The sequence below is a fragment of the Vicia villosa genome, linkage group LG4 (assembly GCF_029867415.1).
Source record: "Vicia villosa cultivar HV-30 ecotype Madison, WI linkage group LG4, Vvil1.0, whole genome shotgun sequence".
NCBI lineage: Eukaryota > Viridiplantae > Streptophyta > Magnoliopsida > Fabales > Fabaceae > Vicia > Vicia villosa.
In genome coordinates this window covers 12283281-12310134 of record NC_081183.1, presented here as the reverse complement: position 1 = coordinate 12310134, position 26854 = coordinate 12283281, and the positions used below count along the sequence as shown (strand labels likewise).

Below are 26854 nucleotides of genomic sequence, written 5' to 3'. Positions count from 1 at the left end.
TGAATAATAAGGTGTGACCCATGCTAGTTTTACCGAAGCTCATCGGTGGGTGCCATTATATTGGTAAAAAAACACAGGGTTTAGGTATAAGCATATGGGTTAGGATCTCTTATTTCTCTCGTTAAGGAAAAAGTATTTATGGAGGCCTTTTGGGTATAGGTTTAAGAAACCCTTATGGGTAGCAACCACTCCCTCATGACTAGGGGATATCGTTGACTACCTGTTCTTTATAATATCATAGAGAACTTCCTCTCCTCTAACTAATGGGGGACAACGACATTGTACTTTTCAACACTCTGTTGGGAGAGCCCCCCTTGTTCTATTTGGATGTTGCCTAGGCGACATAATTCTTAGACGAGGACTCCAAGGCCACCATTATTTAAGACTCTCGCAAATATAACACTACAATAGACAAATTCAAATTACATACTACCCGAACTAACTTGTTATTTATACACTCATCACATCAACAAATATGATTGAAAGAAATGCACACTAATCAAATAAGCATTTGAATTAAAAAATTTGAGCAAATCACGTTTGAAATACATCTTCAAGACAATATCAGAACAATCAAAATAATATACATTGACGATATTTAAGAAAATAAGAGATAAAAGTAGCTTTCATGATTTGATATTAGTATTTTTAAAATGAAAAACACTTTTATCCGGAACTCTTCATGGCTGATGGGAATGTCACCTGGGAGCTAGAAAGCCAGATGAAGGATTCTTATCCGAAACTCTTCACTTGAGGTATGTTTTCGAGGACGAAAACTCTTTTAGTAGGGGAGAGTTGTAACACCCCATAAATTCTAATTTATTAATTTAATTGAATTTTTAGATTAATTAATTAATATCAGTATTTTAAATTGGGATTATTGAAGAATTATGGGTTAAGGGCCATTGGTCGGATGGTGAGATTAGTAGTGTGGGGGTGCTAAATGAGTAAGCCCGTTACTAATTATTTTATGTTTTCATAAAATAAAAGAAATAAGGAAAAAAGGAGTGGGAACGTGAAAAAGAATAAGTTGAAGAGAAAGCTGAGGAACGTAAAGAGGAACAGAAGAGGAAGAGACCAAGATCGAGAATTTGGCTAAGGTAAGGGGGACTCTTCCAATTACCATCTCTTATTGTAATTATGAATGATAGTGCATGATTGGTTGTGTTGTTTGGGTCGATTTGATTATATGCCAGAGTTAGGTTTTTGGGGTTCTAAAGAATTGATTAGAAATTGGGTTTTTGGTGTATAATTTGATATAGGATGATAGTCAAATAAGTATGGATGAATCCTATGAATGAAAGTGTGAAAATGGACTGTTTTAGACTCAAAATCATGGACTGATATGAGTAGAAACGAGTGAGAATTGAATCGGTACGAAATTGCAGGTTCTGGAAAAATTTACTGGTGTTTCGCGTATGAAACAGTGTCATACGCGTATGGGATAAGGCCATACGCGTATGAGGGACAATCCCCAGGAGCAATACGCGTATGATACGCAGCTGCCCTGTCCCAAAAAACAGGTTCTGGTGGATTGCATATGAGGAGCGTATGGGAGTGGTCATACGCGTATGGGAAATTTTAAGAAGGATTCTGGTTCTGCTGATACGCGTATGAAGAGGATGATACGCGTATGGAAGATCTTTCTGGGCAATTTTGGTCCTGGTGAGACGCGTATGATACGCGTATGATGAAGGGTGATACGTGTATGGGCTAGGTCATACGCGTATGGTTGCTGTGTGCTAAAATTCTGTTTTGTGATTTCCTTCAAAAGTTCAATGATGCGTAACTTTTGATCTGTAGGCTTATTTTGAGTGCCATTTTGAGGATGATGAACCTCGTGATATGATCTTGTGTTTTAATGATGATTGGAATTATATTGAATGATTGCTAATATACATATGAACATGCTTAATGATGATGATGATGATGATGATATAAGTATGTTGTGTATGTTGCATTCATTTCATAGTCATTTCATGAGGGCTGAATCCTAATGATGAGAGGATTCAGTGAAGGGCATAATTCCCATTGTGTGGAATTTGTGCTGGCAGGGCCGTATCTGGATGATGTTGGATCGGTCGGTGAGTTATTCCCATTGATGATGTTTGGTACCACATGCATAGAGTCAGTTGTATTCATATGCATGAATTTGATAACATGACTGAATGTATTTCATTGTTATGTTTTTAGTGATATGTATTTTATGTGATGACGAATTATCTGAGTATAGATGAATCGGGTGAATAATATAACTATTGAAGTATTGTTATCTATAATGCAATAATATTTGTTAATTGCGAATGAGACTCACCCTTACACTATATTTTTCAGATTGAGGATAGTGGCTTCGACTTGGTGAGGATTAGCTCATGAGTCAATATGTTAGTTATCGTTAGGTGTCATGCTCTGATAGATGTAACACTGGAGAACGCAAAATGTTTTAAGTTTATGATATTAATCTTGTTTTTTTTTTAATTTATTTCGAGGATTAAAGCATTGATGATGTGATGCTAGTTGATGATTTATTCCGCTGTGTAAACATGAGATTTTGAATTATGAGTTATGTTAAGATGTTTCTTGGTGAATGCATGACAGTGACGAATAATGTTTATTTTATTATGAAATTGTGGCACCCTTATTTGCATGTACTCTGATTTAATTATTAATTGCCGCGGGGATTTAGAAGGGTGTTACACACCTCGTATGGTACCTCCTTTGTAATTTGTACAAAAGCGCCATTCCCCTTGGCTTGTCTCGTGATCTTCCATGTTGCATGCATGCCATATAAACCCTATCCTCCCTAGCCGGCCACCCTGCCATTGCATGTATGCATAAAGAATACACAGTTTGTTTGAAGGTCATATCTGGGTCTCGACCACGGGGTTAATCCCGAGGATGCTGTAATTTGGATTGTAAAAACAACAATCGCGAGGTTCACTACTGTGGAGATGCACCAGAGTGGTCGTGTGAAACTGCAGTTTGACATGCAACAAGGTATCCCAAATCCGCTAACGTGTTTGGGAGAATGACATTAATTAAGAGTCGATGACCAATGGAGATATAGAGATTTGAAAGATTCCGTTAGGATGCGTTTTGTCAATGGAGGCACCGATGCGAACTTACCGTAAACGAATCAATCATGCAATAGGATGTTATACCAACTCGCCATTATATGAATTAGTATACATCAGTTTTAACAATTTTGGTTTTGTCTCAGCCGACATATTTGATCGATCCACGCCAAAGAGCTTCATCATACGTCTGACAATCAACCTCATAATAATACCAAACCCAACAACATTGTCATCCCACCCAAACACAACAACCTTACGAAACCACATCCATCCAAACCCGCAATCAATTTATGCCACACACCCAAACACAAAATCAAGAGCATGACCCATACCGCCACAAACCACATGTTGCCACCACATCTTACCACAACACCGATGACACATATGATACCACCACATCCTACCATATCACTCAACCAATGTACAACCAAACATCACACCGCCTAAACACCCAACCAACACATGTCTTTCAAACACTACAAAAAGCATTTATTCGTTTCCAAAATGATTCAACGTCCCAATTCAACCAACCACCACGCCCAGACATAACCCAACCAACACGACCCAACTACGACAACATGGGTACCAGACTCTTTGGTAACCAGGACTGAGGAGAAATGATCAATGAGTTGTGTGATAACCCAGGACCATTATACCAAACACCTCTGTCTTAGACTAACACTAGGAGACTTCAAACACCTTAAAAAAATTCTCAGGAAAATCAATTCAGACCTCGAACGCAAATATAGGGACGAAACTGTGGAACTGATGAGCATTTTCAATCGTAATTTTTTAAATACTAATAAGTATTAATTTTTTTATTTAATATTTATATGTATTTATTTTCCCATTAAAATAAATTAAAAAAAACAAAACAACTTAGTAGAGACACATGGCGCATGCACCTAAAGTTATAATGGAAGCACCACACTGCATAAGATATCAAAGCAAAGATGATCATACATTATGTCGTCTCCTTGTAAATTACAGTGCATGCACCAATGAAATTTTTTTTTAAAGAAAAAATAATTACTTTAGTATTTAGGCTTAAATGCAGTTTTAGTCCCCCTATTTTAATATTTTTAACGTTTTAGTCCCCCTTTAAAAAAACTCAGCCATTTGATCCCTCATTTAAACACTTTTTGGATTTTTTTAAAGTCCCCCTCCAGTTTTGGGGATGTGGCACATTTGAACGCTGAGTTGGCTCATGGAGTCTTGTGCCACGTCATTTAAAATATTTGGTTGAATTAAAATACATTTATTTTATTTGCATAATTGTAACTCGGTGAACTGACTTTTATTTTTTAAAAGCAACAATGTTGCGGTGAGCATGAGTCGCCACCGACTTTTATTTTGTCCAATTTTAGGAAAGGTAAAAAGTACAGAAAAAGACCTTTTTGAAAGAAAACGGGCTCGGGGGGTAAGTTATGAAAAGGGAAGGTGCAAGCACCCTTTTCATCCGTAGTTATCTACGGGCTCTTAATTTGCTTAACTCATGTTTGTTTGTTTTGAGTTGAAAAGAGGCATAAGGACTTTAGCGTGAATGCGTAGCCTTAGTTTTTCGAAAGAGTGTTGAAAAGATATTTTTGTTGAGCTAGGCAGATTAAGAACACTACCCTAACTAATTGGTCCTTTTCTATACTTTTTACGACTCCCAGGGTTATCCATACTATATAGAAGTAGGAAATCCTTGTTATATTGGACGTGCGGGTCATCGAAGGGTCATCGAGGTCGTTTGAACGCAGCAAGTAGAGACACCTTAGCAATCCGAAGGGACTATCATCATTTATCGAAGGCAACTCGAGGGACAAGATCATAGATTTTAGGCAACATCGAAGGGTCTTCGAGGGACTTATGATCTTTTTATCGAAGGGACGATGATGATTTATTTGACAAGAGTCTTTGCTAAGAGTACCCCTACGCTCGAGGGACGTGACCATTATTCGAAGGCAACAAAGAGGAGCGTACCCTAGGGGTGAGTGAGTGCAAGTGTGTTGGATTCAAATATTTAATCTTGAAATTAGCGAGCTAACGTTCGTTTAATTATCTTGCCATACAATCCTAAGCATACATCTAGCAGTTAAATATATACAGAAAATAAAATGCGGAATGTCAAGATCCTATGCTATTACATGGCTTCGGGGAGGGGATTACATAACCAAAAATGGGGAATTAAAACGATAAATGTACAAATTTAAGTAAATTGCGAGTGTCCACAAAAAAAATATATTCAATGTCCTCAACGATGGTACCTCGCATAAACAAAAAACGTTAGTACGGAGATATATAAAATGATGCATGATTAAAATGTTAAAGATATGAATAGGAAAGGACCAACAAAATAAATTCTACAAAGCATATTAAATTGTAAGAGAGAAAACACTAAACAATTATTTTTTTTTAACTAAAATTTAATCAAACAAAAGACCTGCATGTTAATAAAAAATACTAATTAGCATATTAATATGTGATGTCAACAAAAACTTTTAACTAGCATGTTAATATAAAAAAAAACACTAATTAAGATCTCTACAAAACAAAAGAAAAAAAAAAATGATGATAACCTGCATGTTAGTATATAATACTAATTAGCATGTTAGTAAACAACTAATGAAAATAACCATGGACAAGATACACAGGGGCGGTTTATTTATTGACGTAATCAACGTTATGGTGCCAAAACAAACACAATTTGACTTTTCAAACTTAAACAAGCATCCAATAGCTACTTGACACATGGCGATTAATATGAAAAATAAAACAACAAAAACCACACTTAATATATACATCAGACGAGAGAACATAAGCCATATCTTCCAGATTTTTCAGTTTCCTCTGTTTCACTAAAAACCACAACCCACCCCCAAATTGAAAATGAGAAACCACACAAACTTAATCAAATTCAACAAAATCATCAAACAATTGTAAATCTATCATCACAACACAATGGGCATGGCTAATCGGATTAGAAAGGAATACTTGCCTATATCCGAGCAAGGGTGAGTTTATGCGACGGAAGATTTTTGCAAGCGGCTGGGCGCGGCGTTGGTAGTTGGCAGTGGTGTCGTGGTTGCTACGGTTGTTGTTGTTTGATCGGAGAGTCGAACGGAGGAAAGCGGCGGCAGCAGGGGTTGTGCCTCGGTTTGCCGTCGCGGATGCGTGGGAGTCAGCTAGATCTGCTTATCGTTCGCGGCGGCTTACGCATCGAATATTGTTTTGCTCTTCTTTCCGATCTGTAACAAAAATATAAGGAAATCTTTATGTTATTAGTTTTGTGACATCAACTATGGTGATACATGATTCAATGGTTCATGGCTATATTTGGATAATGGAAACTTGATGTTTATGTACTGTTTTGTAAGTTTTGCAGTGATGAAGATTTTTGTTGTAAGTAGGGTATAGTTATGGCTACATAAAATTAACTTTGGTTTCAATTGATGTGTGGTAATTTTGAGAGTGATAAGTTGGTGTGGTTCAAATAAAAAACAAATTTTTACAGGTTTGGAAATCGACTTCAAGGTGGATGGAAAATATGTTAGGATGTTTGTGTGATCGGTGAATTATGTACGTGAAAGTGGTGTAATGGAGGTCTTAGATTTTGATAGGAAAAAAACTTGTATGTGGAGTGAAAGGTGAAAGTGGGAGCAGGGTTAGGAACTGTAGAGGGAAAAATTAGGATTAGTGGTTGTACTTGTACGTGAGAAAAGGTTGGTGGAGTATGTACAGAGGAAACTAAAAATAAGGGTTGACAAGTGGTCTGATTTTTGTACGTGACTGTGACTAAAATGAAGAGATGATGGGATAATGGAAATTGGTGCGGCTACTGTATGAGAATAGGGTTCTGTTAGTTCCTCTAATGTTAAAAAATAGACCTACTTATACTATAAGATTAGGTTAACAAAATAAGGAAAAAATTAATTGGGATTCGAATTATTAATTAGAAAATAATCAAATAAATTGATTCTTTCTAAAAATAATTTATTTGTTCCCTAAGTTGTGAATCACATTTAAAATGTAAATTAAAACCTTCTTTTTTTTATTTTTGAATATTTTATAATTTTTGGTCATTTTTTGGGTTAAAAAGTACATAAAGTGAAAAAGTCAATTTTTAAAAAATGTCTAATTAAGAAATACGAAAATTAAAAAATTAAATGCTAAAAAGAGTAATTTTTTTTGTGATTTTTAGTAACAAGTGAAAATAAAATTAAAACTAAAGTTAGAAATTAAGATAAAAAAATGTTAGAAGTAGGATTCGAACCCGTGACCTCGTATTTGCTAACCTTACCTCCTTACCAATTGTGCTATATTATTTGTTCGAAATAAAAAGCCAATTGAAAGCATATGAAGTATCGGCCAACATTTTCTATTTGTTAAAATATAAATAATTTAAGAGTAAACTATTATATTTTAAAATAGACTTTAAATCGAATATTTATAAAATTCAGGGTGCCAATGTAAATGAACCCAAGATTTTATAAAAATCCAATTTTTTTGAAACAGTTTTGAAATTTCGAAAAGTGTGGGCAAATTTTGGGGTATGACAATAATATATAAAAAAACATTTCAGAATTTTAATTGATTTATTTTAAACCTATATAAAATTTGTCATCCCATTCTAATCGTGAACCCTAATTGGAAACTTGCTAGCAAAATTGGTGAACGAAGAAATTCAGTGAAGACTACCAAGATGGATATACCGTTATCATCGAACTTCAAGGAAGATTTGAGATTCTGCATGAGGTTAGTTCTCTTTTCAGCTTATTCGTTTAGGGTTACTCGTAAAGTGTTGTTTTTTCCCTTTTATTTGTGTTCGATTCTGTGGTCCCAATGAATGGTAAGATTCTAGTTGTGGTCCCATTTTTTAAGTTGTTTAACATGACAATGGCTCCATGTGAGCATTTTTTGTCGGATAGTGGATAGTGGTCCCTTCATGTTAGTTGTTTAATCTGATTATGTTCTATAATTTCATGTACAGACCATCTCAGACTCAAAAAGTCAGGTTACGTATTCATCATAGGGGGGAGTTTGTAGAGAACCCAGTTAAGTGGTACGTTGGTGGAGAAACATCTGAAATGGCATGGAACTGGGATGTAGACTACCTTTCCTATATGTCATTGGAAAAACTAATTTTGAATGAGGGATATGCTAACATTAAATGTCTTCACTACTGGCACCCAAAGTATAGTTTTTCTAGAGGTTTAAGACCCCTTAATTGTGATGCTGATGTAGTTAAGTTTGTAGAGGATGCTAAGGGTTTTGAACTGGTTGATGTATATGTAGAGCATCTAGTTGAGGAACCTGAATTGGTTGATGAAGCTAAAGTTGTACAAGATTATCATGAGGGAGATAATGTTGGGGCTGAAGAGATGCAACAAGGAAATGATGTTGGGGCTGAAGAGATGCAACAAGGAAATGAAGAGATGCAACAAGGAAATGATGTTGGTGCTGAAGAGATGCAACAAGGAAATGAAGAGATGCAACAAGAAAATGAGGTAGGTGCTGAAGAGATGCAAGAAGGAAATGAGCATGGTGCTGAAGAGATGCAAGAAGGAAATGATGCTGACAATGAATCTGAAGATCCTGACTTTGTAGGTGCTGAAAGTGATCATGAAAGTAGTGAGTATGAATGTGATGAAGAGGCCATTGACTTGGATTGGACCACAATATACCACACTCCTAACAAGCCATATGCTCAAGAAGAAGTTTGTGATTCTGATCAACTTCATACACCTCCAGAAAGTGGGGATGATGCTGAACATGAAAAGTATCCAACTTATAGAAGTGGTGAGGGAGTCAACTTTCAATTGGGAATGGTTTTTAACAGCAAAAGTATAGTGAGGGAAGCAGTTAGGGAGTATGGAATGGAGAAGAATAAGAATATATTCATAAAGAAGAATGATGCAAAAAGAATGGTTATTCTTTGCATGGAAGGGTGTAAATTTTACATGAGGATTAGCAAGAGGGTTGGGAACCAGTTTTGGCAAGTTGTGAGCCTAGTTGATGAACATACATGCTACATGACTCCAAACAATAGGCAGGCAAAGACAGAATGGTTGGCCAAGAAATTTTCACATATTCTTAGGCATAACCCTGACATGAAACCTGCTGGGTTGGTTGCTGAGAGTATTGAGAGATGGGGTGTGAAATTGTCACATGATCAGGCATATAGAGCCAAGAGAAGGGCAATGGATTTAATCCAAGGAGCTGGTATGGACCAGTTTTCCCACTTAAGGAGTTATGCACAAGAGTTGCTGAACTCAAACCCTGGTAGCAATGTTGTGTTGCAGTGTTCTGACTCTTCTGAAGGCCCTGTATTTGAAAGAATTTATGTTTGCTTAGAGGCCTGCATTTATGGTTTTGGAAAGTTTTGTAGACCACTCATAGGATTGGATGCTTGTTTCTTGAAAGGGGACTTTGGAGAGCAATTGGTAGCAGCTGTTGGGAGGGATGGGAGTAACCAAATATTCCCAATTGCATATGCTGTTGTTGAAGCTGAAACTAAAGACTCATGGGAGTGGTTCCTAAATCTGCTCATGGAAGACTTAGGAAAGATCAGTAACAGGGCTTATGCTTTTATCTCAGACCAGCAAAAGGTAAATACTTAATCTATCTTATGAATTGGTTTACAAATTATGAATTATGTATTGATTATATCCTTCATGTTAGCATGTGGAGCAACGTCTATGTGTCAAACATCTTTATGGTAACTGGAAGAAGAAGTATCCTGGGCTACAATTGAAAGAGGTTCTTTGGAGTGCAGCAAGGGCTACAACAATTCCATCTTGGGAGAGGGCTATGCTGAAGATGAAAACCATGAATACATCAGCTTGGAATGACATGAAGGATACCCCTGCACAACATTGGAGCAGGTCACATTTTAGGACTTATTCTAAATGTGACCTACAGGTAAATAACATGTGTGAGGCTTTCAATAGGGCTATCCTAGAATATAGAGATAAGCCTATAATCACTTTGTTAGAAGGCATTAAACATTACCTAACCAAGAGAATTACTACTCAAAAAGAGTTGATGAATAATTACACTGGTGATATCTGTCCAAGAATACAGTTGGTGCTTGAGAAGAATAAGAAACATGCTGAACATTGGACACCTACATGGTCTGGTGATGATGACCTAGCCATATATGGTGTGACAAATGGAAATGAAACTTATGTTGTTAACCTAAAAGAACACACTTGTGCATGCAGGAAGTGGCAATTGACTGGAATCCCTTGTAGTCATGCCATTACTTGTATTTGGCAAACCAAGAGAAATCCAGAAGTATATGTTTCTGACTACTACAGGTAAATTTTGCATACTAACTTACTGTGTCTGAATTTTGTATATTTTGCATACTAATTTACTGTGTCTGAATTTCTGCCTGCAGTAAGTCCACTCTCAAGAACACTTACTCTCACATAGTGTACCCTACAAATGGGCCTCAGCTATGGCCTGTGGATGGCCAATTGTCAATCAACCCACCAGTAATGAGGAGGGCAATTGGTCGTCCTAAAAAGATGCGAAACAAGGTCAATGATGAGCCTAGGAATCCACATGTTCTTCCCAGAAAACTAACTACAGTGACTTGTCACAAGTGTGGAGGTATGGGACACAACAAAAAATCTTGCAAGGGGAAGAGGGGTGCTGATATTGCAATTCCAAAAGGTGGAAACAAGAAAGCTAAGAAAACTGCTCCAACAGGTGGTGGAAAACAGAAACAGGACAAGGCAAAGAAGACTGCATCAACAAGTGTTAGCAAGACAAAACAGCCAAGAGCATCTGCTGGTCAAACAATTGCTGAAGAGTGTGGAACATCATCACAAGCACCACCACAATCTCAGCAAACTCAGCAATCAGAATGCTGGATTATGTGTCAATTCATTAAGTTTTATGTGTCATTTTGGACAACTTGTAATGAACAAGGTTATTTAAAGTCAGTTAGGTTATGTTATTTTGTTAAGCCTTTTGTTAAGTCATCCTGTAATGAACAAGGTTATTTGTCATTTTGGTTATGTAATGAACAAGGCATTTCCTTTGAATTATATGTCATTTTGAATTACCAGTCATTTTGAATTATATGCCATTTTGGTTATCAGTAAACACATATCAGTTATCAAAACAAAATTTTCTTTCATTAATACACTTCATTAGACAATTCCAGTATACATAATACACTTCAGCTTAATCAATGTTACATAATACACTTCCAGTACAAATGATATCACATAATACAGAACTGTAAACTCACACCTAGACATAACTCACAACTAGACATAACTCCATCACAACATGGCTGTCTTCCTAATTCATTATACATGATGCTATTAGACCTAACAATAGAACAAAAGAAATCACAATTGTAAACTTCAACTGCATTTTCAGGTACTTTAGCTTCATCTTCAATTCATCTTCTTTCACCTTGGATTCAATCACTTTACACTTCTCTGCATTTAATCTTTGTTCTAATGAACAAATCAAATCCTTTGCTCTTAAGCTCATCTCCTCATCATACCATTCAAAGTGACTGCACCCTTTCTTTCCATATAGCTACCAAAACATGAAAGAAGATGAGGTCACATTTACGGTAACATTCAGAAAATGTAAGCTTGAGATGAAAAATAATACCTTATACATTCCACAGCCATAAAAACGCCTCCCTGGATTAGCATCCGTCCATGAAGTCATTAGCGGCGCATCAAGGCCACATTTACACTCTCCTGCGTAGTATCTTTGCTTTGTCGAGCTTCTGCTTATGCTTCCATGGGAATACTTTGACATGCTTCCAACTTTCGGATGAAGAAGATGTAGCAATTGCAGAAAGGGTTCACGAGCCAATTGAAGAAGAGAGTGGAAATTAGGGATCACGAGCCAATTGAAGAAGAGAGTGAGTATTGAAATTAGGGTTCACGATACAAAGAGGACAGAAAGGGGATGAAATCAATTAAAATTCTGAAATGTTTTTTTATATATTATGCAAATAAAATAAATGTATTTTAATTCAACCAAATATTTTAAATGACGTGGCACAAGACTCCATGAGCCAACTCAGCGTTCAAATGTGCCACATCCCCAAAACTGGAGGGGGACTTTAAAAAAACCCAAAAAGTGTTTAAATGGGGATCAAAAGGCTGAGTTTTTTTAAAGGGGGACTAAAACGTTAAAAATATTGAAATAGGGGGACTAAAACTGCATTTAAGCCTAGTATTTATGTTGAAAATTTGATTACTTAGGAATTTTTAAAAAAAAATTGTGGTTATTTGAAAAAAATATTCACAATTAACACTAAAGAAAAGAACTATACAACTTGATTTAATTTAATTTAATACATCCTCTCGCTCTCTCACCGGCACTCTGGCAGTACTCCACAGCACCACCGCAACAACTTCACAATGAAGGACGATTTCCAATCCGACACATCCTCCGTTCTCCGTCTCAACATCGGTAACGTAATCTCTAATCCCTCCACAAACCCTAACATCACACTATTCCACCACACGACGCCGTTTGATTGAATTTCGTTTTCGTTTTCGCAGGAGGGAAGAAATTCTCGACGACGATCGATACGATGACACATCGCGAGCCAGATTCAATGCTCGCTGCTATGTTCAGTGGTCGCCATACTCTCCCTCAAGATCCGCACAAGGTGGTAATCCCTAATTTGTTTTTTTTTTTGTTTCTGTTGTTATTGATTGCTATAAGGTAAAAATGAAGAAAAAATGGTAAATACAATAGTTTAAGTTTAAGCTTGATTAACAATGTAGTTATGATTCACACTATATGAATTAATTCTTATATAAAAAGAAAGTTAGTAAGAATGGATAATTTATATTTAAAATAGTTTACATGAAGTGAAAAATTGAATGAAAACCCTTTTATAGCTATATATATGAGTAGTCTGCAAAGCTTAGTTCAACTGGAAAAAATCGATATTGCTAGATTGGACATTGCTAGGTTGGACAGAGGAGGGGAGAGATTTAAAAAAAAAAGTCCGATGGGTGGAGAGAAGAGATTTTTATGGAGGGAAAGTGCAAAGTTACATTTTTAAGACGGTTCTAATAATTAAAATGACATTAAATTAAATGACATTTAGTTTGAATTGGTGGTATGGATGAAATGGAGTGGTAAGTAAGTATTGAGATTCTATTGTTTGGATATTGCAAATAATGGATGGAGTGAAATGGAACATGATGGAATCCGTTCCATCCAATTCTCCATTTTTTGTTCCATCCGATTTAGGGTGTATGTAATGGAATGAGACATTTTTAATAAAATAACCAAATAATGGAATGAGATCTATATTCCATTCCGCTCCGTTCGTTTTCTCTGTGTTATGTTCCATTCCACTCTGTTATGTTCATATGGGAAACAAACATACTCTCCCTCCAAATCTTCTTATTTTGGAGGGATTTTGCTCCTGTCCCATCTCCTCCACCCCCTCTTAATAATTGAACAAAATATCTCATATTTAAAATAATCCCTCTTCTCCATTTTCCTCCAACCAAATACACATTCTTTAATAAACATTCTTCAAAACTAATGAAAGACCTACATATTGAATTGATTGATCTTTTTATTTTTGCTGCATATTGAATTGATTGATCTTCAAAACATGTCTTCAATCTGATGTGTTGTCAGTGCTGCATAGGTTTCTATAAGAGAATTAGATTTGCATTTGAGAATGTTAGTTCTTTGAGACCAAATAAATCTTAGTGTTTTTGTCATGACCAATTTGGATATTTACTTATTATTGTGGAAATTTAACTAAAAGCATATGGTGAGATTATGTATTAGAGTTTGACCTAACTTATACTTACAAAACCGGCTTGTAAGGTGAGGGGTGTAACTCTCTATCTTTATTAATATGTATACAATTCTGTATAACTGTTAAATCATAGATTTCAATATATTTGTTGATTTTTGGACAGTGGTAATGTGTATTTGCGTTGCAGGGATATGTGTTTGTTGATAGGGATGGTACGCACTTCAGACACATTCTCAATTGGTTAAGGGACGGCGTGGTGCCCACTCTTGAGGAAGCTGAATATGCAGAGCTGTTGAGGGAAGCTGAGTACTATCAGCTACTTGTGAGCATAACTTCTTTCTTTCTTTTATTTTTTGGCTTTGTTTCTAGCGTGTAGCAATTCTTGAATGGGTATAGTGTTTATAATCAAGAGCATGAAATAATATGCAAATAACTTTGGCAAAGACTTCATTGTTTATTCATATGACCATACTAATGAGTATAGTTGTACATGAGTAGTAGACATAATTGAGGAACATCTTTACATAGAGGAAGATGGGAAAGTACTAACAAGGAAATAGAGCAAGGTTTTTTCTTGTTGGTTGTTTTCTGCTAGCACTGTCATTATTGTTTGGGTCTTATTTAGCATGGATGGGGCGCAGTACTGCTACTAAAAACAATGTAAATGAGAACATACCATGCCAATTTTGTTTGCGATGAGAATGTCAGTGCTATGAGAGCTCTATGCATCGGCATTAAATGGTTAGCATAAGGGAGTTTTCCTTTCTCTGTTTTTTGTTTTCATTTTCAGTTCAACTCATAAACATGAGAGTATAGATTCAAGAATTCCTTCGCCATTTTATTTTACAATATTTGAAAACAGATTCAATATTTTAAGTAATTTTGGAAATGACTAAATACTGTTTTCCCTGTTTCTGAAACACAATCTCCCTAGCTAACCTTCTATCTTCTTTATATCACAATTATTTACAAGAGTCTTTTAAGTTTTATCTCCTTGTTAGCAATTTAAAATGAACATAAATGTTAGAAAATGGAAACTGAAAATGTTTTTCTTTTTTAAGTAAACAAACCCGAAGTTTCTTCTTTTCTTTTTTCTTTCCAAAGTCATTTTCAATTGTGGGTTAGATAACAGATGAATTTGATAGGTTTTGAACATGCATTCTCATCTCTCATGCTGGATTCTCTCTAATTACTTTACTAAATGGAAAAGAAACTGAAACTTCAGGCCGTATTGAATTCCTAAAACCTATGATCACTTGCAAAACACTAGGGGCTTGTAGATGGAATCCAAGATGTCCTTAATAAGAGGAAGGAAGATGACGAGCTCCGAACAGAATTGACGCGTACTGATATCATCAAGTGTATACAATCTGATAAAGTCAGGTTTCGAGGGGTTAATCTTTCTGGCATCGACCTCTCTAAACTGGTATGACATCTTCCTCTCTAAACTGGTAAAGTCTTGGACCATATATCGTATAAAGGGTGTGTATGTGTGTACTTGTAAGTTGTAAAACAAATGTTGTTATTACTTGGATATGAGTTTTGGAGAGAGCTGTGCATTTTCTTTTAGCCATTATATAGTGCATTTTTTTATAGCCATTATATAGTGCATTTTTTTATAGCCATTATATAGTGACTTTTCTTTATCTTGTGTTTTGTAACTTCAATTCTGTCAATACTTGTAAGCTCATATATATGAACAGAGTTATTTAAATTAACTTATTTTCATGTTTATCTTAAATTTTATAACAATTTGGGCATTTGAAGAACTCACCAAAGGATGATATTAATGTGTTACCTTAGGCTGAGAAACTTATTTCTGTTACCATTTTTCTAGAAATTAACATAATGTAAGACAGAGATCTAAATCATCATTTTCAATAGAGTTTTTAAATGGTAAATTTATTCAGGGTAATACGCTCACTAACATCAATACCTATATTGATCTTTTGAATATTGGAATTTCAGGATTTATCATTTGTGGATTTCAGCTATGCTTGTCTTAAAAATGTCTTCTTTTCAAGAGTAAATCTTCAATGTGCGAAGTTTCGGGTAAGTGTGATTATAACGTATTAATAATAATATCAGGCAAGATAGGTTTAAAATTACCGAAGCTTGAGCTAAATTTAGTTCAGGGCATTCATGAGTTTAGACTTTCAATAATTTTAACACAGCATATAGTCCAACACTATTGTCCAGCCAAATGATACCTGTCTGGTAATAGCCAAATTCTAAACCAGGAATAGCTAAGCTGAAAAACTACTCAAGGAGAAGAAGTAAAAGATATGAATTAGTGCTGAGGGAAAAGAGAGAGAATATCACAATTGATCAGAATTGGCTATTTATTCATGATGCATGCCTTCAAGGCTATAAGTAGGGAAATTGGTTACAATCATCTCACCAATCACTATAGTCCAAAGCGAATCTAGTAACTAACTACCAGCTCAGCTTCTTTACAAAAATATATTGATTGAGTTTTTCTTTTGTTGACAAATGTAAATGATTAATAGTGGTATAGACTATTTAGCAATCACCAAATATTTTCTTGATTACCTTTTGAAAGCATTAAGACTGTATTCATGCTTGTACTGTTTAATTTGCAATTTGACCCAAATCCTATATAATTTTATAGGATGTTGATGCCGAGGGCTCCATCTTTCACAATGCAAATTTGCGGGAGTAAGTCACTAAAAAAATTATTCTATTTAATTGCATACATGCTTGTAGGCCTCTTAACTATTTCATCTTTCCTAGGGAAGATGTGAGTTTACTGGGGCAAATCTCCGTGGTGCTTTATTGGCTGGTGCATGCCTTCAGAGTGCAAATCTACAAGGTCTGTTAATATGTTATACGTTGATGTTTTAAAATCAACCCCAAATTGGTATTATCATCATCACATAATGCAAATAACAACCAAACCTTATCTCACAATTGAACATCTATTGGAGCATAACAAAATAGCAAATTTTTAGTCATTCTCTACCCATTTAATCAGACTGCCTTCCATTTGATTCAATTTTTCACTTGAACCTTTGTTGGTCTTCTTCTCTATTACCTAACCACCTCAATAAAGTTTTCTATCTTCTCCATTATAGGCACTACTCCAACTTTCTCTAAGATACATTTATTCATTCATAGCTGTACACATCTCTTTACGCTTGTCTAATCATTCACCCCAACATTTTCATCTGTTACACTAATTTTTTTCCTTGTGTTGCCATTTCATTTCATGATCACTCCCATCGAGCCTCATTGATCCTGTAGCTGTCTAATAAAAGTCTCCTTTAACATAATTTTTTTGCCATCACAAATTTTAGCTGAAGATTAACCCACGCTACCTACTGTGCAACTTGTGGTAAAATGCAATTCCCTATTGTAAACTATTTCCAACTTTCATCTTATTAAAATTTAAACTAGACATCTCACTCCTAATTCACCAAAAGGCCCAAAGCTACCTTCCCCAACTTAAATTTAGAATTTACTCCTCTCGTAAACGAGGAATATATGAAATCCACAATTTGTGGCTATAGCTCTTGGATTTTCCCTACCAAGTATACTCAATACCAAATTAAAAGGTTATGCAACTTGGTCAATCTTAGGTGCAGAGTTATTGTTAGTGGAATCTTATGCTATACTATATATATTTCTTCATTCTATGGCATGCCAGCGACTGTTATTTTTTTTCTTCGTATTTAGTGAAGATATTTAACTTCTTTGCCGACGTTAGATAGTTGACAGAACATGTATGCCTTATATTTATTATAAAATTGGCAGAAATTGCTTCTTGTTTGAATTAAATTGTTTTATTCTATCTGTTTTTCATTCAATATGAATTAGGTTAGTTCAAATGAGCATTATGCTTTGTATTTTCTAAAGTAACATTTCGGATGCAATGATGAGCTTGAAAATGGATAAGGAAAATATGGAGAACAGCCCTTACTGTGACATTGTAGTGTGCATTCATATTCCTTACTATTTATATGAACAAATAAGGACCAAATCCGGAGTGAAAACCAAGTCCATCTTTGACGTTACCTTTCTATTCTACTTGCATCCGGCATAATATTTTTAATTTGGTTTGCAATATCTAAGTAATTTTCTTGGTTTGACTGAAACAGAATGAGAATACTATGCATCTGTTTCTAATAGTACAGTATATTTGTGTTTGTAATTGGTCTACTTGATTCCTGTAAATGTAGTTCATATGTGTTTGTAATAGTATAGTATATTGAACAGTATTCTTGTAAATGTATTTCATTTGTTTAAACTGCTATTTTGCAGATGCTTGTTTAGTAGATTGTAGCTTCTGTGAAGCAGACCTGCGATCTGCACATCTACAGGTTTGCCAAACTTGAACATTTATCTTTATATATAATAATTTAAATTTGTTTATAACTTTCATGCTGTTCTTTATTTTATTCTAGAAGCTTTTAATTTGTGTCTATTATTTTATCATGTGCAAGGTTCATCGGAGTATATTCTTTACCTTTGGTAAGAAAGGATATTCCTGTATAATCTCCTTCCTGTCATTTTCCGTAGAAGTTAGAAGTGGAATGCGTAGACTAGCCTCTTTATTGCATTTTCCTATAACTTCTGTTAATATTTGGAGCGACAACAAAAGCCTTTTTCATCTAAGGTATAGTCAGTCAATTGCAAGAATCACATGACATGATAAAATCCTATCATAAATTAATCTATTGACACCATTAGGCCTAAAATCATTCCAAGTGATTTGGCCTTTAATTTTCCTTGGTCGCTCGTTAACTCTTATTTCTACTCGTATCTACTCTATTCTCCTTTTTGAGACTTCTATAAGTTTTCCACACACATAGAGACCACATAAAGCAATGATCTACTATTTTTCTGCAACTGATGCCATATTTTCTCATCAATATTGTGTTTAGTCATTCTTAATCCTATTTGTGGTTCAACCATTGGTTAATTAGAATTGTCCTGTTCCACTGTAAACTAGAGCTATGATCCTATATCTGTTTAACCTTTTGAGATCCACAATGCCATTCATCCGATACTTTTCTACAATTAATGGCGAATAAATCATTTAAGTTTCAGCCAGTGAAGGTTGGGTCTAGCTGAAGGGGCTAGTCTCGCACCAAATGGCGAACTAAGGTTCAAATTCCAACTGAGATAAGCGTCCACATTAAGTGACGGGTTTTAGCTTGAAACATGCAGCACTAGTGTAGTAGTATTGTATCTTGATTATTGGTTTGAGGTGGTTGATTACTTGGAACCTTTAAATTTAATTTCACAGAATGCTGATCTTATTAATGCCAATCTGGAGGGAGCTAATCTGGAAGGAGCTAATTTAAAGGTAAAAATATTGTGAACATATATGAGTGAATATAATTGGGCTGCTATGAAAACCTTTCAATGGATATTGTGAACATATATGAGTGAACATAATTGGGCTGCTATGAAAACCTTTCAATGAGCGTGTGAAAAGTTATTTTTCCTATTTTGGCTTAGTTGACTGAAATTATTTCTCTGTCTCAGGGAGCAAAGCTGAACCATGCCAACTTGAAGGGGGCTAACCTTCAACGAGCGTATATGCGTCATGTAGATCTTAGAGATGCGGTATGTAAATGAGCTGAATTCCGTTCCAAAATATAACGCAAAAAAAATAAAAATTCAAAGTTGTTCTATTGTTCAAAATACGATATTCTTACATGATCGGTCTTTTTTTAATAAATCAGGACTTGGAGGGAGCAAAACTTGATGGTGCCAATTTGCTTGGAGCAATCAGATAATATTTGGACCGAAGAGTGAAGATATTAAACTTGAGAAATGGGGATGTGGCTAAAGAAACTCAAGATGAGTTGACTTGAGAAGTTGAAAGTTGTCGTATTTCGAAAGTACTTACTATTGCTGCTCATGAAGTTGTGCATCGGGTCGTCAATCGACGTTATGGTTGTACCTGCTGATGATCTTCTCCAACATGCTGTCATTGTAAGGAGGAAGCCATTTAGGCTTTTCTTGTTCATATTTGGTATTTCATTGTGGTTTTTTGTTTATGTATCTGATGTAAGAAAGTTGCAATATTACTGATACTATTTATAATATGTGAACCATCTGGTGTATAGCACTGTTTCTAATAGTAACATTTAAGGATAAAAACCTGATAATTAATTGTGATACGAATGTAGCAGGGTCACCTGAATGAAATGATGTTGGAGAACATGATGGGTAAGCATAAAATAGATATTTATAAAATAACTAAAGTTTGAGCTCTACATAAATATAGAATTTAAAATATAAAAATAAAATTGTTGTCTAAAATTGTGAACAAAAATGTATTATGTAGATTGTAAAATAGGTATATAGAAGTTAGAATTTTTTTCTGAAATAACCAAAATTTTCAAATTAATTATCTAAATAAGCAAGTTTTCACATTATTTACTTAAATAATCAATGAAAAAAAAGGTGTACACACCACTTCAGGTTGTGCCTACGTGTACAAAAAAAGTGTACACGTCACCTTAGATGGTGCCTATGCATATTGATGAGGCGAACATAAATGCATTCTAAGTGTACTCGTCACCTTAGATACCCTAGATACATGTCACCCAAGATACTTTTTTCAAACATGTTCTAAGTGCATTCTAAGATTCCTAATGCAAAGATGCATATGATGACTCAAAGATACCGTCTAATGTACATAAATGTTAAAGTTTTCCTAGTTTTGACATCATACATAATATCTAATGGGTAAGTGCACTCACAAAAAATCTATCTATAAGCTTGCTAAGGTAAGAGAAAGAAAGACTAGAGATTTGGATCAAATGAAGTGTGTTAAAGATGAAAAATTCTTGGTTCAGGAAAAGACATAAAGAATAGGTGGAAGACATATTTCTATAACCTATATAATGAAGGATATGATATTTCACCGGACTCAAACAGATTCGACATTAGACAAAAGGATCAGAACTATAATTACTACAATCGAATTCAAAAACATGAGATAAAAAGGTGTTGAAAAGGATGAGAAACAATAAGGCGGTTGGACCAGAGAACATACCTATTGAAGTGTGGAAAATTCTTAGAGATAGAGGTATTGAGTGGCTCACCAAACTCTTTAATGAAATTATATGGTCAAAGCGCATACTAGATTAATGAAGAAGAAGCACTTTAGCTCCAATCTATAAGAATGTGAGGGATATATAAAATTATGCGAATTATAGGGGGATTAAATTTATGAGTCATACCATGAAGTTATGAGAAAGAGTGATTGAACGAAGATTAAGAAAAAAAACTCAAGTCATGGAGAATCAATTTGGTTTTATGCTTGGAAGGTCGACCATGGAAGCAGTTTATCTATTACGGCATGTGATGGAGTGATATCGGATGGACCAACAAGATATGCACTTAATTTTTATTGACTTGGATAAGGCATATGATAGAGTGTCTAAAGAGATTTTGTGAAAAGTCCTAGAGAAGAAAGGAGTTAGGATTACATATATTTGAGCTATCCAAGATATGTATAAAGGGATATTGACTAGTGTGCAGACACTGAGTGCAAAGTCATATGATTTTTCCATTCCAATTGATTTACATTAAGGTTCAATCATAAGCCCCTCATTTTTACCTTAATTTTGGATGTACTCACGAAACACATCCAAGAGCTAGAACCGATATGCATGCTTTTTGAAGATGATATAGTCCTTAGAGAGTCAAGTGAGGATTTAAATGAGAGGTTGAAAACACGTTTTAGAGTTTACATGGTTTTTGCTTAAGCGGGAGTAAAATGGCGTATGTGCAATGTAATTTTAACAAAAGAAGAAGCATTTCTAACCTAGAGATAGAATTTAGTGACCATATTATCCCTAAAGTCACACAGTTTAAATATCTTGGGTCTGTAATACAAAATGATGGAAAATAGAAGAAGATGTAAACCATCGAATTCAAGTTGAGTGGTTGAAATGAAGAAGGGTATCATGTGTTTTATGTGATACAAAGGTACCACTCAAGTTGAAGGAAAAGTTTTATCAGAATGCGGTAAAACCTATGATTTTGTATGGGACAAATGTTGGACAATTAAGAATCAACACAAGAATAAAGTAAGCGTAGCAGAGATGAGGATGTTACGGTGAATGTGTGGTAAGACTCGACAGAATAAAATTAGAAATGAAAATTTTATAGGGAGTGTAGGGGTAAGTGGAGAAGATGGTGGAAACTTGGGTGGTTAGGACATGTAAAGAGAAGACCGATAGAATCTATAGTAAGAATGATAGACCAGATGGAGAGAAGACACACAATTAGAAGAAGGGAAGACCTAAAAAGACTACCACATAAGTTATTAAAAAAAAATTTAAAATTAATTATTTAGATAGAAACATGGTCCTTAATAGAATATTATGACGAAATTTATTCCAAGTACTCGACCCCACTTGGGGGATATAAGGCTTAGTTGTTTCTGTTGTCGTTGTTTTCTTAAATATATAATGTATTGTATTTCATAGTGTATATTATTTACTTTTGAAAAACTAAATTTTTTTATTATAGAAAATTATTTCATTTTCTTATTAAGTAATTTAGTGACTAGATTCACACAGTTTAAAGTCCTTCATATCTAACTTATAATATATTGTATGATATTTTATTTGCAAATAATCATGTATATCTCTTAATATTAACTCACTAATATTATGTGGTATGATAACATGACAATAAAAAAATTCATGTCAAACCTAAATAGTGCATTCAATATTTATTTTGTTATTGTTTTGTAACATTCACATACAAATGTGATCAAATACTAAATATGAAGTTGGGTAAAAAATGCGTAAATTATAAAATATTTCATATTAAAAGAAAATAATGTACTTGGAATTTGTGCTATATAAACATTTTCTTACATTTAAGATTTTGTATTGAGTTTTTTTTGGTTAACACTTCTTTTGAACAAAAATTATTAATATATTACATTTTATCTCAATTATCTTACTTTTTTAATTATTAAATTTGTTTGTATGCTATTGCAAAATTTTGATATTTTCTTTTAAACTTTATTAATGTACAAAATAAATTTACTTTATGCACCTCTTATTGGCAAACTCAAGAACTCTAGTGAGCAAATAACTGTGTAGATAATATAAATATTTTGTAATTTTCTATAGATATTAACATTTCACTTATAATAATTAATATAATTATCCTCTTCTTAATAACTATTTTAGATAATATAAGTATTTTGTAATTAAAGATATTAACATTTCACTTATAATAGTTAATATAATGGTCATCTTCAAAGAAAGTATAAACACTTGACATTGGGGTATTGGTTTTACAAAATATATCAATAAATTATTAAAAACAAAGAAGTAAAATATTAAATATAAATATAATTACAACATAATTGAATACATGTAGAAATTAAAATAAATTCTTTTGTACGTTGTTTTATTGTCTGCTCACTATTTTTAGTGATACATTGTATTTAATTTATAAATTATTAATTAAAAAATATATTAAGAATAATAGAATTAATTAAAAATGTTTATTTTATTCATTCCTACTTTTAAAGTGACTCAATATTTAAAGGTTTAACTGCAACTTTGATCCCTCTATTTTAGTTTTTTTTTTTAATTTTGATCCCCTATTTTTAAAACTACGATTTTGCCCCCCTTTTAGTTTTCGGTTGAAAATGAGACAAAAATAGTACTAATTTGCAGAATAAAGAATAAAATAGGGGACGAAAATTGCATAGAAAACTTAAAAAAACTAAAATAGTGGTTTTTAAAATAGAGGGATCAAAATTAAGAAAAAACCAAAATAGGAGGACTAAAGTTGCAATTACGCCTTTAATAATTTTTATCAAGGTAAACTATTTTTTGTTCATGCTATGGCGAAATAAAATTTTATATATTTTTTAATATTTTTTTTATTGTCAAATGATTTTAATTATAATTTATTTTAATAAAAATGTAATAACTTTTATTTTCACCACTCATGCAAACAACAATAATAATCAGAAAAAACTAGATTGAAAAAAACTACAAGGAAATTTTTTATGAGACAGAAAAAACTAAATTAGAATTTTTTTAGAGAAAAACAAAATTAGAAGCACCAAAGTAATTATCTTAATATTTTAATCTATAAACCTAACTTATTGTAAAAATCAAAATAGTAAATTTGTCCCAATTTTTTTATAAAAAAATATATAAAATAATTCCTGAAATAAATACCGCGGTCTTAACTGTCAATTTAAAAGTTTTAAATATATTACATGTTATGTTTATTAATATTTTTGTTTTTTTAGAAACAGTTGCTAGTACTATTTAACTAATTTTTAGAGAAAGAAAGTTCTTCCATAAAAATCTAATTTTTTTTAGAGATTTTTCAATCATCTTCATCTCTCTATTTAAATGGAATATTTTCAAAACCAAATTACTTTTTTTGGATTTATTTAGGTGAGCTCAATTTAAAATTCCGCATACTCGTAAAAATGAAACTCAAACCTTAAGTTTTTTTTAAACTAAACAAAATATATTAATTAACAAACAGCAAAGGCATAAGAAATGCCACTTACACCAATTCCGATTACATAAATAAGTAAGTTATTAAAATTCTCCAAACTAACATAGTAAAATTCTCCAAACTAATAGTGCTCCACCTGCTACAAATTACATAAACTCCAAGACTAACAATCCTCTAAAAGATAGGTAAACCGAAGAAAACACCAATTGAAGAAACTAACTAAACATAAATAGATAGCAAAACGAATCGGCGAAGAAACAACATTCTCTAGAACAATTTTTAAGTTCCAAAACCTGTACCATTCTGCTGCAGCCTAAATTCAAGAACTGATAAACTCGAGGATTCGGGCTGGCAGACCTTAAAAGCATAGACCGACACACCAACCACAAGAAGCACTCAAACCGTCAAAGCGCGGAAAATCCTAGCACACAATTAACCCGCCAAAACTGAAATCAACTTTGTGCTGACTAGACCAAAAAGTAAAAAAGTTACTGCAATAACATATGGTTGAATTAATAACATTTGAATCATATTCATAATCGGACTATTTAAATATAAATTTAGTCATTTAAGTTATAAATCTTTATTTTTACGGATGTCAGATCTTAACACTATAAAAAGCGAATGAGTGGTTTTTTTTCAAATAAAGATAATCCAATTTTATAAAAAAAAGAGAAGCCATATTACAACCAATTAAGCCTTAGTAATACATGAGGTTGTAGCTTCAACCAGGATGTTAACTAAAATTTCAATAAACCTAAAATTTAGTCTATAATTTAATCACTAAATAATATATGATAATTTTATTCAATTAGTCGAATTTTTAATCTTTATAGTAATGTTTTAGGCCACCCAAAATGCCTGGTAAGGGAGACCAAAGATTAAGGGCTATATGAGAACTACCCAATAGATATGAGATATAAGGACCTTTGTACACTCGAGCTTAGAAGATTTCAACCCCTAGCTCATCACACACTATCCAGATAAACCAGACGGTCTCCAACACAATATGTCGCATTCCACATGAAACTGTTATAACCACCTTTGTTATATAAAGATAAGAAGGCTCCAGTGTGGAGAACAAAAGCTTCTTATGTCGCCGGTCACTATTTCTCATTTTCTCACCGACTTAGGATTTGGAATGTTAACCTTGCAGACACACAGACTCCTTACCAGAAAGCTTAGTGTACTACATCGAAAGTCCAATCGCTAGTCCATCTTAAGTTCCTGGTTCTCTCGCGGAATAGTGGTGCCACCTGTAATAATCGACTTTGACTCCTACTAACTTTAGCAAGAAACCTTTTTTTTTGTAGCCAAAGACTACACACATTGTTGCATAGCCAAAGATTGCACGTATTTATGCATAGCCAAAGATTACACGCATTTCTGTGTAGAGGGCACATCCTCCCTCTTTTTTTGGATCTAGCTAGTCCAAAGGTGTTATGTGGTGGAGCCAAGAGACATCCACCTCGATCCGAGTCATATCTTTGGGGAAAGGATGAGGATTCTACTCATGGTTGGGGAACGCTCGTTTATGATTTAAAGTGTTGTTTAAAGTTACGACCTTATCTCGTTGGTTTCGAGCCCCACACTAGGCGAAATAGAGTCTAACACTAAATAAAAAGTCTAGAAACGCTAAACGCAACGTACAAATACATTAAAGCTAATGACGACAAAGCATAGTGTGACAAATATTGTTTGATACATTAAATAATAGGTTACAAGAAGATCATACTCATGCAAGGGAGAAAGAATTACGGAAAGCTCGAATACCTATCACCAATGACTCCAGTTGGCTCAAGACATTGTGAAAGGCGGTTCTTTAGGTCATCTTTGGAAAAGTCTCGCTATTGTACGCTCAAGGTGACCCATTCCCCTCAGAGAACCCCCATAACCTTAGTTTGGTCGATCCTTTTCTTCTTAAGCTCCGACCTGACACCATGTGCTACAGAAGATGAAGTCTCCGACTTAAGTCTCATTTGACAGGCATTTTGATTATTCTCTTCGAGCAGCTTCTCACGCTTAGCTACGAGACCATACAAAGCTGCAAGGGACTCAAAATGTTTAAATTCATCAAGACGGTTACGTAGCCGGAACATTCCTTCTCGAAGCTGACCAATTTCACCTCAACCAGATTATAAGGAGCGTTTGAATCCTTGGCTCCTTTAGAAGAGGTGTTGGAGAATAAAAGCTTCTTGTTACCAGCGACAAACTGGTTTAGAATTGAAGTCGCCCGGAACACATGTTAAGTTGATTTTTCCAGCATATTAGATTTTCTAATTGCGGAAAGCTATCGAACCTGGGTGCAGTCATAGGTCGATACACAACTATTCATCTTAGTCTTAGTTCGAGGCAAGCGACCAACCAGCACAGGGGTCAAGGGGAAAATAACATCTAACAAATGGATACTCGAGTCAAAACCGGGTTATTTCGACCTTTTATCTTTGCAGGACTTCCCCGGATGGTTGTTTTTCCCTAGTCTGTGTTAATAGGCCAGTCATGATTTTTTTTGCTCCGATCTTCC

At 34.2% G+C, this 26854-nt stretch overlaps 2 protein-coding genes across 4 annotated transcripts; one reads left to right on the top strand and one right to left on the bottom strand.

Annotated features, from left to right (window-relative positions):
• Positions 1–11298: 11298 nt before the first annotated feature.
• LOC131596784 (uncharacterized) lies at positions 11299–11855 on the bottom strand. The gene is made up of 3 exons (XM_058869525.1): positions 11703–11855; positions 11464–11624; positions 11299–11407 (listed from the first exon to the last, which is right to left on the bottom strand). The coding sequence occupies exons 1-3, from the start codon at positions 11853–11855 to the stop codon at positions 11299–11301; spliced, it is 423 nt and encodes a 140-aa protein (XP_058725508.1).
• Positions 11856–12370: 515 nt separating this feature from the next.
• LOC131594512 (FH protein interacting protein FIP2-like) lies at positions 12371–19979 on the top strand. Of its 3 annotated transcripts, none has more exons than XR_009281412.1 (11): positions 12371–12518; positions 12611–12720; positions 14027–14161; positions 15110–15265; positions 15808–15891; positions 16472–16518; positions 16599–16672; positions 18121–18179; positions 18303–18330; positions 19109–19168; positions 19351–19432. XR_009281412.1 is itself a non-coding variant. In XM_058866663.1 (11 exons), exons 1-11 carry the CDS (start codon positions 12467–12469, stop codon positions 19602–19604), a joined length of 912 nt encoding a protein of 303 aa, XP_058722646.1. In that variant the 5' UTR covers positions 12371–12466; the 3' UTR covers positions 19605–19979. The 3 variants fall into 3 exon arrangements, 2 of the variants coding, with proteins under 2 accessions (XP_058722646.1, XP_058722647.1); XM_058866663.1 differs by lacking the exon at positions 18303–18330 and adding an exon at positions 19551–19979 and having other exon boundaries at positions 19351–19431; XM_058866664.1 differs by lacking the exon at positions 18303–18330 and adding an exon at positions 19551–19979 and having other exon boundaries at positions 12395–12523; positions 19351–19431.
• Positions 19980–26854: the final 6875 nt, after the last annotated feature.

Bases quoted from the DNA above. Each gene is read 5' to 3' on its own strand.
- LOC131596784 (XM_058869525.1), bottom strand. From the start codon at position 11,855: ATGTCAAAGTATTCCCATGGAAGCATAAGCAGAAGCTCGACAAAGCAA. The intron at 11,625-11,702 runs GTATTATTTTTC...ATGTTTTGGTAG, and splicing joins ATGGCTGTGGAATGTATAAG to CTATATGGAAAGAAAGGGTG. The intron at 11,408-11,463 runs GTACCTGAAAAT...TTCTATTGTTAG, and splicing joins GAATTGAAGATGAAGCTAAA to GTCTAATAGCATCATGTATA.
- LOC131594512 (XM_058866663.1), top strand. From the start codon at position 12,467: ATGAAGGACGATTTCCAATCCGACACATCCTCCGTTCTCCGTCTCAAC. The intron at 12,519-12,610 runs GTAACGTAATCT...TCGTTTTCGCAG, and splicing joins CGTTCTCCGTCTCAACATCG to GAGGGAAGAAATTCTCGACG. The intron at 15,266-15,807 runs GTATGACATCTT...TTGGAATTTCAG, and splicing joins GCATCGACCTCTCTAAACTG to GATTTATCATTTGTGGATTT.